Source organism: Petromyzon marinus, chromosome 66 (assembly GCF_048934315.1).
Source record: "Petromyzon marinus isolate PM22_M1 ecotype Great Lakes invasive population chromosome 66, UKy_Petmar_22M1.pri1.0, whole genome shotgun sequence".
NCBI lineage: Eukaryota > Metazoa > Chordata > Hyperoartia > Petromyzontiformes > Petromyzontidae > Petromyzon > Petromyzon marinus.
Window position 1 is genome coordinate 4,982,552 of NC_133732.1, and position 12,500 is coordinate 4,995,051.

Genomic DNA, 12,500 nt, shown 5'->3' on the forward strand with positions numbered 1-12,500 from the left:
CTTTGTACCACAATGTTTTCCTGGCTGAGGGATTTTCCCTCTCCCAGGACCTCAGAAATGCTCAGCAAATCTGCAAACCTGTTCCTGGGGGTCGGAGATTGGATCATCGTTTTTTCCCCTAATGATGGTAATAGGTGTGGCGCTGCAGGTTACGTTTTTGATGGAGTTAAATAGAGATTTGTGATCATGGGCCACTGAGGCAGACTCCATCTCCTCAGCAACCCGCGACCACCACCCATCCTTGCAGCGCCTCACGGCTCTCTGAACCTCCGAGCGAAGGCTGCGGTAAGCCTCCTCATTCTCTGACGTGGGATTCTGTAGCCGATGACAGTGGGCCTGTCGCTTTTTCTCAACCATCCTGAACACCTCCTCTGTCAGCCAGGGTCTCTGGGGAGGTCTGGACTGCGTACCCAAAGCAGCCATTGCAGCTGCATGAGTCACATTTACCCTCGGGGTAAATGCCAGTGATGATGAAATTCTTGCTTGCAACTTTCATCAGATAACTGAGACCAGGCCACTTTTTAGGTTGGATTGGGGTCCTGGGTGTACACCCACCACCGGAGTGGAAGAATGGCAGGCGCATCTTACAGATGACTAGTCGATGGTCAGAGGGCAGATCAGCTCCACGGTAGGTCCTGGTGTCAAGGACATGGGCTCGCATCCGCTGGTCGTCACTATGTAGTCCAGCAGATGTTCTTGCTTGGACCCGGCATGCATCCATGATGTTGTGTGGATGCACCGATGCCGGAACAGCGTGTTGGTAATTACAAGCCCATGGGCTGCACAAAAATCTAGCATCCTCCTACCGTTGTTATTGAGCTGATCTGGCCCATGCCCTCCAATCACTCCAGACCAGGTGCCAGCATCATGACCAACTCGGGCATTGAAGTCACCCAACATGACGACTCTATCCCGAGGGGCCACTTTAGCCAGCACCTGTGACAGGAGGTCAAGGAAGGCATCTGCCTCATCGGCTTTGCCTGCATCCCTCCACGGATGTTCATCTTCGGTAGGGGCATAAGTAACCACGACCACCATTCCTCACCTCCGGTTGATGGGAAGGCGAGCCCAAAGTAGCCTGGGGCTTACAGCTTCCCACACCTCACCGCCACGCTCCCATGCCCCCTTCATTCTTTTGTTCAAAAGAAGAGCCACACCCTGTTGTTTGGCAGTCTGCTGCCCCGAGTAGAGGACTGTCCACCCCTCATGGTGGCAGGAGCCAGAACCGGTCCACCGGACCTCCTGAATGCCACATAGATCCAGGCGGTACCGGTCCAGCTCCCGACAGAGGAGTGGCAGCCTCTCCTCCGCAGTGAGCGTTCGAACATTCCACGTGGCCACCCGTAGTGGTTTTTCGTTGTTTCTGGAGTAGCCACGAGGGTAGAGAGATTCAATCTCCTGGCTGCGCCAATTGGGGTTTGGCCAGGAGACGTCATAGACGCCTGGCCCCCCGGGGTCTCCGGCACAAGCTTATTAGTTATATATTTCAGTCGTAGTTTAGTGGTAATGAATTGAAGGTGGAGGGGTTACCAGCCCCTCGCACCCGTCCAGAGCCCCCGTTTAGCCCCTGTGGTGGTTACAGACGCCATGAAGGGAGGAGCCAATCGGAATTGGACCTCCCCCCACAGCACTGTCCACGACAGAGTTGCCCGTCCGGCACCGCGAGGAGGTAGGGGGTTGTTTTGCCGGACTACATGCACACACATACACACGCACACACGCAGACACACACACACAGACATGCACGCACACGCACACACACACACGTACACACACGCACACACAGACACGCACACACACGCCCACACGCACACATACGCTCACACACACGCTCACACACACGCACACGTACACACACACGCACACACGCGTACACACACACACTCGCAAACACGCACGCATACGCACGCACGCACACACACACACACGTGCAAGTGCTACTAAGAGGTGGGGCCTTACCATCAGCCCCACCAAAACTAAGCACCTGCCTGGGTATTTTGTACCATCGGACACTCCACCACCTCCACAACTCCCAATCGGTGATGGGGCAGTTGTGGAGAGAGTGGAGAGTTTCCCATACCTGGGCAGTGTGCTTATGACCGGCTCCGGTTTAACAGCAGAGGTCTCACTCCGAATCAGTCGAGCGGCAATATCTTTTCATCGGTTGCGTAACGCTGTGTGGAAGCTACCTGGTCTGTCGCTCCGCACTAAGCGTCCTGACACTCCCCCCCCACCACCCCCCCACCACCACCACCCCCCACCACCACCCCCCCCCCACCACCCACCCCCTCCACCCACCACCCGGCAGGACGTGAACTCGCTGAAGCAGTCGGGCGGTGGTGGCGGCGCTCGCAGGACGAGCTGCAAGTATTTCCAGGAGCTCGACGCGTTCCTCCGCGCCGACGCCGCCGCCGCCGGTGCCGCCGCCGGTGCCGCCGGTGTTGCCGGTGCTGCCGGTGTTGCCGCCGGTGCCGCCGGTGTTGGCGGTGCCGCCGGTGTTGGCGGTGCCGCCGCCGGTGCCGCGTCGTCGTCCGTGGTGTCCCCTCCTCGCCGACCGTCCCTGCACCCTCCGCTTCTTCCGCCACCGCCGCCACAGCACCACCAACAGCAGCAGCACAACCAGCACCACCAACAGCACCAGCAGCAGCAGCAGCAACAGCACTACCAACACCAGCAGCACCAGCAGCAGCACCACCACCACCAGCAACAGCATCAGCAGCAGCATCAGCAGCAGCACCACCAGCAGCAGCAGCAGCAGCACCAGCAGCACCACCAACAGCACCACCACCAGCAGCAGCAGCAACAGCACCACCAACAGCAGCAGCAGCAGCACCAGCAGCACCACCAGCAACAGCAGCAGCACCACCAGCAGCAGCATCAGCACCACCAGCAACAGCAGCACCAGCAGCAGCAGCAGCACCACCACCAACAGCACCACCAACAGCAGCAGCACCAGCAGCAGCGCCGTCACCGGCACACGGCGATCGCCGGCGGCCGGAGCGCGGTGGTCTCAGAGGCCGGCGCTTCGCCCCTCCCCTCGGCGCTGGCTGAGACGAGCAGCTCCGGTAACGGCGCACGGGGGTCACGGGGGGAGCAGCTGCCGCTGGGGGTGCCCCTAGGCTCTAGACCCACACACAGCAGCAGCAGCAATCATCGCTAGCCCTACTACTACCAGCAGACTGACACACAGAGACAGCTGTCACTGGGGGTGCCCCTAGGCTATAGACCCACACAGCAGCAGCAGCAGCAATCATCGCTAGCCCTACTACTACCAGCAGACTGACACACACAGAGACAGCTGCCGCTCGGGGTGCCCCTAGGCTCTAGACCCACACAGCAGCAGCAGAATCATTGCTAGCCCTACTACTACCAGCAGACTGACACACAGAGACAGCTGTCACTGGGGGTGCCCCTAGGCTATAGACACAGCAGAATCATCGCTACCCCTACTACTACCAGCAGACTGACACACAGAGGCAGCTGTCACTGGGGGTGCCCCTAGGCTATAGACCCACACAGCAGCAGCAGAATCATTGCTAGCCCTACTACTACCAGCAGACTGACACATAGAGACAGCTGTCACTGGGGGTGCCCCTAGGCTATAGACACAGCAGAATCATCGCTACCCCTACTACTACCAGCAGACTGACACACAGAGGCAGCTGTCACTGGGGGTGCCCCTAGGCTATAGACCCACACAGCAGCAGCAGCAATCATCGCTACCCCTACTACTACCAGCAGGCTGACACAGAGACAGCTGTCACTGGGGGTGTTGAGATGCTGGCGACGTGATGTGTGGCTGTCCGTGAGACTCCCCGGCACTACAGGCGGAGTTGCTCTCTGCCACACCCACACACACACAGACACACACACCCACAAACACACACCCGCACACACACACACACCCGTGCACACCCACACACACACAACAACAACAACAACAACCGCCATTCGCCACTAAGTGGCGGTGACGTCACCACGACGCTTGTGCCAGGCCAGTGGCACCTTGAGGCCACGTGAAGTGTCGAACGCCCGCTGGCAGGAGGTCACGGGGCAGACCCAGGTGCCACGGGTCGACTGACTGAGATGACTGAGATGACTGGCTGATGCATCACCTGTGCCCCCTACTGTGCCAACCTGCTGTGCTTTAGCCACCCGGCGCTCCGCTCGTTGTTGTGAGCGTCGCTCCTCCGCCCTCCGTTGTTGTTGGAGGGCGACTGCCTCCAACTGCCCAGTAGCGTCCTTCACGAGCCTCCTCCACAGAGGCCGATCTTGACACCGCTGGTACCAGTCATCGGCAAGTCCACTCAACTCCACGTCCTCCTGTACCTGCACTCCATCTCTTCTCTAGCCCGTGCCGCGCCCGTTTTGCCCCCTCGATCCGGCCGAACAAAAGCTGTTTCGGCATGCGGTGGCTGGGCATGCGGGCTACATGACCCAGCCAACGCAGCCTTGCCTGCCGGAGGAGCTCACCGATGGGACCGTGCCCAGATCGTTCAAGGATTTGTGAGCTCCTCGCACAATCCAGCCTGGTTAAACCCAGGATGGATCGTAGGCAGGCCAGCCTAAATGTCTCTAACCGGCGAAGATGTTCCATTAGGGGGGTCCACGTTTCGCAAGCGTAGAGAAGGGAGGGAATGACCGTGGCCGAGAAGACCTGAAGCTTAGTGCGGAGTGACAGACCAGGTAGCTTCCACATAGCGTTACGCAACTGATGAAAAGATATTGCCGCTCGACTGATTCGGAGTGAGACCTCTGCTGTTAAACTGGAGCCGGTCATAAGCACACTGCCCAGGTATGGGAAACTCTCCACTCTCTCCACAACTGCCCCATCACCGATTGGGAGTTGTGGGGGTGGAGTGTCCGATGGTACAAAATACCCAGGCAGGTGCTTAGTTTTGGTGGGGCTGATGGTAAGGCCCCATCTCTTAGTGGCACGCTCCAGTCTCATCAGCAGCGTCTCCAACTCCTCCTCTGAATGAGCAGCTATTACCAAATAATCGGCATACATAACGTGGTTGAGCAATAGGGAGCCATCCCTTGACCGCACCCGGGCATCGATCAGCCTCCCATTATATCTGTACCATATGGAGATTCCCCCGGTACAGCTATTGAAGGCTTCACGAACTACGTGGTCAAAATTGATTTTAAATAATGTGGGAGTCAGAGGACATCCCTGCCGCACCCCAAGGTGTACAGGGAATGGCTCTGACTCCCAGCCACGTAGTTTTACCTGGGCCCGCTCACCATCATGAAGGTCCTTAATGATCGTGAGCAGAGGGTCAGGTACTCCAAAAGCACGAAGAACATCCCAGAGCCCAGGCCTACTGATGGTATCATAGGCCTTGACCAGGTCAATAAAGCAAAAATGTAGGTGTTGTTGGAATTCCCTACACCTCTGCTGTAGCAGACGGACAGAAAATATGGCATCTGTGCAGGACCGCCCTTTCCTGAAACCGCATTGGGGCTCCGCAAGCCTCTCCTCAGCGTGCCTGGCAAGGCGATGCTGAATAATCCTTGCCAGGACCTTTCCCGGCACACTGAGGAGTGAGATGCCCCTGTAGTTGTGCACATGCAAACACATACACACACACCCACACACCCACATACCCACACACCCACAATCTATTGCCACCGTCCCCGCCATCGTTATCAATGTTTGCTCCTGAAAGTTAATGGCATGGGCAATGGAGGGACAGACGGACGGAGAGACAGGGACGGGTGAAGAGACGGACGGAGAGACGGATGGAGAGACGGACGGAGAGACGGGCGGAGGGACGGACGGAGGGACGGAGAGACGGACAGACGGATGGGGAGACAGACAGATGGGGAGACAGACAGACAGAGGGACGGACGGACAGATGGATGGGGAGACAGACAGACGGAGAGACAGACAGATGGACGGGGAGACAGACAGACGGAGAGACAGACAGACGGATGGGGAGACAGACAGACGGAGGGACGGATGGGGAGACAGACGGATGGATGGGGAGACAGACGGATGGATGGGGAGACAGACGGATGGATGGGGAGACAGACGGATGGATGGGGAGACAGACGGATGGATGGGGAGACAGACAGACGGATGGGGAGACAGACAGACAGATGGGGAGACAGACAGATGGAGGGACGGATGGGGAGACAGACAGACGGAGAGACAGACAGACGGATGGGGAGACAGACAGACGGAGGGACGGATGGGGAGACAGACGGATGGATGGGGAGACAGACAGACGGAGAGACGGACGGAGAGACAGACAGATGGACGGGGAGACAGACAGACGGAGAGACAGACAGATTGATGGGGAGACAGACAGACGGATGGGGAGACAGACAGACGGAGAGACAGACAGATGGACGGGGAGACAGACAGACGGAGAGACAGACAGATTGATGGGGAGACAGACAGACGGAGAGACAGACAGACGGAGAGACGGACGGAGAGACAGACAGACGGACGGGGAGACAGACAGACGGAGAGACGGACGGACGGACAGACGGAGGGACGGACGGACGGAGCGCCGTGCGTGGCTTCCCCCTGGCTGACTCCGCTTGGCTCCGTGCAGAGGCCGCGGTGCCGCTGACCGCGTGGAGCTCCACGTTGGACGGACGTCGCCTGCCGGCCCTGCAGGTCTCCACATGCGGCGACTTGGGCCGCAGCTTCGGAGGTGACCTCTACACCCCCCCCCACCCCCACCCCCCCACCTCCTCCTCCTCCCTCCATCTATATCGTGGGGCGGGGGGTGGGTCGGAGGGTGAGTGGGTGAGTGGGTGAGTGGGTGAGGGGGTGAGTGGGTGAGTGGTTCAGTGAGTGGGTGAGTGGGTGAGGAGGTGGGTGGGAGAGTGGGCGAGTCGGTGAGTGGGTGTGTCGATGAATCGGTGACCGGGTGAGTGGATGAGTGAGTGAGTGGTTGAGTGAGTGGGTGAGTGGATGAGTGGTTGAGTGAGTGAGTGGATGAGTGAGTGAGTGGTTGAGTGAGTGGGTGAGTGAGTGGATGAGTGGTTGAGTGAGTGAGTGAGTGGGTGAGTGGTTGAGTGAGTAGGTGAGTCGGCGCGGGTGAGTGAGCGGGTGAATGAGTGGGTGACTGGGCGAGTGGGCGAGTGGTTGAGTGAGTGGGCGAGTGGTTGAGTGGGTGAGTGGTTGAGTGGGTGAGTGGGCGAGTCGTTGGGTGAGTGGGTGAGTGATTGAGTGGGCGAGTGAGTGGTTGAGTGGGTGAGTGTTTGAGTGAGTGGTTGAGTGAGTGGTTGAGTGTTTGAGTGAGTGGGCGAGTGGTTGGGTGAGTGGGTGAGTGATTGAGTGGGTGAGTGGTTGAGTGAGTGGTTGAGTGAGTGGTTGAGTGAGTAGTTGAGTGGTTGAGTGGGCAAGTGGTTGAGTGGTTGAGTGCGTGGGCGAGTGGTTGAGTGGTTGAGTGGGCAAGTGGTTGAGTGGTTGAGTGGTTGAGTGGGCGAGTGGTTGAGTGGTTGAGTGAGTGGGCGAGTGGTTGAGTGGGCGAGTGTCTGATGGCCTGAGTGAGTCGCCGGCCGGTTGAGCGCGAATCGAACTCGATTCGCTGCCGAGATTGCAAAAATGCTCGAAAAAACAAAAATGGAAAATGCAAAAAAAAACTAAAAAACCAACCACCGCGTAGTTTTTGTTGTTGGCGCCTCACCGTGAATCGCCGCCGCCCTTCCGCAGACGTTGCCGCCGCCGCCGCCGCCGCCGCAGCCGCACCGGCGGCACCGGCGGCACCGGCGGCCCGGCGGCCCGGCGGCCGCGGCCGGCGCTCGGCCGCGTGGAGCGGGGAGGAGACGCTGGCGCTCATCACGCTCTGGAGGAACGACACGGTGCAGCGCCACCTGGCCCGCCGCTCCGTGCCCCGGGCCCACATCTACGGGCTGGTGGCGCGTGCCCTGGCGGCGCGGGGCTGCCGCAGGGCGCCCCACGAGGTCCACCACCGCATCAAGAGGCTCACGCAGGACTACCGCAAGGTGTGCCGCGTGGACGCTGCCGCGCGGAGGGAGCCTCCCGGCGGGGCTGTAGGGGCGAGTAGCAGCAGCAGCAGCAGCTGCCTACACACAAAGATAAAGGTCACCCGTGTAGCCTCTAGCAGGGCAAGCTGCTGTAGGGGCACGTGCTCTGAGCAGCGAGTAACAGCAGCAGCAGCTGCCTACACACAAAGATAAAGGTCACCCGTGTAGCCTCTAGCAGGGCAAGCTGCTGTAGGGGCACGTGCTCTGAGCAGCGAGTAGCAGCAGCAGCAGCTGCCTACACACAAAGATAAAGGTCACCCGTGTAGCCTGTGACGGACTGTAGGGACAAGTGCTCTGAGCAGCGAGTAGCAGCAGCAGCTGCCTATGAACACACAAAGACAAAGATCCCCCGTGTAGCCTTAACAGACTGTAGGGGCAAGTGCTGTGAGTAGCAGCGAGTAGCAGCAGCAGCAGCTGCCTACACACAAAGATAAAGGTCACCCGTGTAGCCTGTGACGGACTGTAGGGACAAGTGCTCTGAGCAGCGAGTAGCAGCAGCAGCTGCCTATGAACACACAAAGACAAAGACCCCCCGTGTAGCCTGTGACAGGCTGTAGGGGCAAGTGCTGTTAGCAGCGAGTAGCAGCAGCAGCTACCTATGAACACACAAAGACAAAGATCCCCCGTGTAGCCTGTGACGGACTGTAGGGGCAAGTGCTGTTAGTAGCGAGTAGCAGCAGCAGCAGCTGCCTACACACAAAGATAAAGGTCACCCGTGTAGCCTGTGACGGACTGTAGGGACAAGTGCTCTGAGCAGCGAGTAGCAGCAGCAGCTGCCTATGAACACACAAAGACAAAGACCCCCCGTGTAGCCTGTGACAGGCTGTAGGGGCAAGTGCTGTTAGCAGCGAGTAGCAGCAGCAGCTACCTATGAACACACAAAGACAAAGATCCCCCGTGTAGCCTGTGACGGACTGTAGGGGCAAGTGCTCTGAGCAGCGAGTAGCAGCAGCACCTACACACAAAGACAAAGACCCCCCGTGTAGCCTGTGACAGGCTGTAGGGGCAAGTGCTGTTAGCAGCGAGTAGCAGCAGCAGCTACCTATGAACACACAAAGACAAAGATCCCCCGTGTAGCCTGTGATGGACCGTAGGGGCAAGTGCTGTTAGTAGCAAGTAGCAGCAGCAGCTGCCTATGAACACACAAAGACAAAGATCCCCCGTGTAGCCTCTAGCAGGGCAAGCTGCTGTAGGGGCACGTGCTGTGAGTAGCAGGGAGTAGCAGCAGCTGCCTACACACAAAGACAAAGATCCCCCGTGTAGCCTTAACAGACTGTAGGGGCAAGTGCTGTGAGTAGCAGCGAGTAGCAGCAGCAGCTACCTATGAACACACAAAGACAAAGATCCCCCGTGTAGCCTCTAGCAGGGCAAGCTGCTGTAGGGGCACGTGCTGTGAGTAGCAGCAGCAGCTGCCTACACACAAAGATAAAGGTCCCCCGTGTAGCCTGTGACGGACTGTAGGGGCATGTGCTGTTAGTAGCGAGTAGCAGCAGCTGCCTATGAACACAGAAAGTGGTGATGGTGGTGACTACGGTGATGATGGTGGTGGTGACTACGGTGGTGGTGGTGGTGCTGGTGACTACGGTGGTGGTGGTGCTGGTGACTATGGTGGTGGTGGTGACTATGATGGTGGTGACTACGGTGGTGGTGGTGACTATGATGGTGGTGACTACGGTGGTGGTGGTGGTGACTATGATGGTGGTGACTACGGTGGTGGTGGTGGTGACTATGGTGGTGATGGTGGTGACTACGGTGGTGGTGGTGACTATGGTGGTGGTGACTACGGTGGTGGTGGTGACTACGGTGGTGGTGACTATGATTTTGGTGACTACGGTGGTGATGGTGGTGACTACGGTGGTGGTGGTGACTACGGTGGTGGTGGTGACTACAGTGGTGGTGGTGGTGACTATGGTGGTGGTGGTGACTACGGTGACTATGATGGTGGTGACTACGGTGATGATGGTGGTAGTGACTACGGTGATGATGGTGGTGGTGACTACGGTGATGATGGTGGTAGTGACTACGGTGATGATGGTGGTGGTGACTACGGTGATGATGGTGGTGGTGACTACGGTGATGATGGTGGTGGTGGTGACTACGGTGATGATGGTGGTAGTGACTACGGTGATGGTGGTGACTACGGTGGTGGTGGTGACCACCCCTCTGGCTCCTCCCCCTTCCCGTGAACCCGCCGCTCCCCCGCCACCACCAGGCGGTGAGCGAGATGAAGGAGTGCGGCGGCGGTGCCGGTGTCGGTGGCAAGCGCCTTTGCAAGTTCTTCTTCGAGCTCGACGGCTTCCTGGGGGCGGGCACGGGGGGGGCCGTGGCGGGGTCGGGGCGGGAGGAGGTGGAGGAGGTGGAGGACGTGGAGGAGGTGCTGGAGGTTGGGGGTCAACCGCCTCCCACGCCGGCTCCGCCTCCCACGCCGGCTCCGCCTCCCACGCCGGCTCCTCCTCCTACGCTGGCTCCTCCCACGGCAACTCCTCCTACCACGCCGGCTCCTCCCACTCCGGCTCCTCCTCCCACGCCGGCTCCTCCTCCCACGCCGACTCCTCCTACCACGCCGGCTCCTCCCACTCCGGCTCCTCCCACGCCGACTCCTCCCACGCTGGCTCCTCCCACGCCGGCTCCTCCTCCCACTCCGGCTCCTCCCACGCCGGCTCCTCCTCCCACGCCGACTCCTCCTCCCACTCCGGCTCCTCCTCCCACGCCGGCTCCTCCTCCCACTCCGGCTCCTCCTCCCACTCCGGCTCCTCCTCCCACGCCGGCTCCTCCTCCCACTCCGGGCCCCGCCCCGTCGCCTTCGGGGGACGGCAGCGGCGGCGCGTCAGCTCCGTGCCGTCCTCCAGGGCCTGCGGTGAAGGCGGTGAAACCGCAGCGGCGGCTGGAGGAGGAGGAGGGGGAGGAGGGGGAGGAGGAGGAGGAGGAGGAGGAGGGGGAGGAGGGGGAGGAGGGGGAGGGGGAGGAGGAGGGGGAGGGGTTGTGGGCCCAAGTGACCGGCTCGCCCGGTAGGTTGACGCCGGAGACGGTGGGCCGCTAGTCCGGGGCGGACTTCACCACCGTAGGCCGGAGTGTCGTCGTTGTTGTGGATTTGATCTCCCAACGCGCGATCGGTGTGCTGAGCTAGTGACGACTTCGGCTTGTTGTGTCGCGAATAGTGTACGCTACACTATACACTACGCACTACGTTACACACTACACTACACGCTACGTTACACGCTGCATTATACACTACGTTACACACTACGCTATACACTACACACTACACTACACACTACGCTACACACTACGCTACACACTACACTATACACTACACACTACACTACACTCTACACTACGCTACACTATACACTACACTATACACTACACTATACACTACACTATACACTACACTACACACTACGCTACACACTACACTATACACTACACACTACACTACACTCTACACTACGCTACACTATACACTACACTATACACTACACTATACACTACACACTACGTTACACACTACGCTATACACTACACTATACACTACACTATACACTACACACTACGTTACACACTACACTACACTATACACTACACACTACGCTACACACTACACTCTACACTACACTATACACTACACTACACACTACACTATACACTACACTACACACTACACTACACACTACACTACACACTACACACTACGCTGCACACTACACACTACACTATACACTACACTACACTATACACTACACTACACTATACACTACACACTACGCTACACACTACACACTACGCTACACACTACACTCTACGCTACACACTACACTATACACTACGTTACACACTACACTACACTATACACTACACACTACGCTACACACTACATGGGGGAGAGTGAGGGGGGCTGAAGTCTATTGGAGCAGTTAGTCAACCGTTGACTCGCGCTAGACGCTGGGCCATGTTGTAGAGCAACCCAATTGACCCCTTCGAAGTTAGAGCGAAAACCAAAAAGGTTTTCGAGTGCCAAGCAGGTGCCGGTGATTCGACCCTTCGAAGGCTTTACCCTTGATCGAGGGAGAGAGAGAGAGAGAGAGGGGCAAAGTGGAGAGTCCAAATTCTCCCAAACGGAGCGATCAAATCTTCTCGCTGGGATGGGGCCTCCCAGGAACAGTGCGTGGCCCTGGTGACTGCCAGCAAACTGAGAGCCCTCTTTTAAGCCTTGCAGAGGCAGCTTTTAGAGAGGGTCTTGCAGTCTGTGCTTAACCACCCCACTCCAACCACCCCACCATACCCACCCACCCCACCCACCCACCCACCCCACCCACCCACCCTACCCACCCACCCACCCACCCCACCCACCCACCCTACCCACCCACCCACCCACCCTACCCACCCACCCACCCACCTCACCCACCCACCCTACCCACCCCACCCACCCACCCCACCCACCCTCCAAACCCTACCACACCCACCCTGTCTTTCTTCCTCCTGCTGTTGCT

General features: G+C 58.7%; 2 protein-coding genes across 2 annotated transcripts in view; both read left to right on the forward strand.

Annotated features, from left to right (window-relative positions):
- Positions 1-7,529, forward strand: part of LOC142906526 (uncharacterized) — an 11,106-nt gene extending 3,577 nt beyond the window's left edge. The window contains exons 2-4 of the mRNA XM_076054532.1: positions 2,309-3,065; positions 6,567-6,755; positions 7,495-7,529. Coding sequence (XP_075910647.1) covers positions 2,309-3,065; positions 6,567-6,755; positions 7,495-7,529 — 981 coding nt within the window. The remainder of the gene's footprint in view (positions 1-2,308; positions 3,066-6,566; positions 6,756-7,494) is intronic.
- A 173-nt stretch (positions 7,530-7,702) lies between these two features.
- Positions 7,703-12,500, forward strand: part of LOC142906527 (uncharacterized) — an 11,598-nt gene continuing 6,800 nt past the window's right edge. Inside the window, exons 1-2 of the mRNA XM_076054533.1 lie at positions 7,703-7,968; positions 10,223-11,018. Coding sequence (XP_075910648.1) covers positions 10,235-11,018 — 784 coding nt within the window. The 5' untranslated portion in view covers positions 7,703-7,968; positions 10,223-10,234. The remainder of the gene's footprint in view (positions 7,969-10,222; positions 11,019-12,500) is intronic.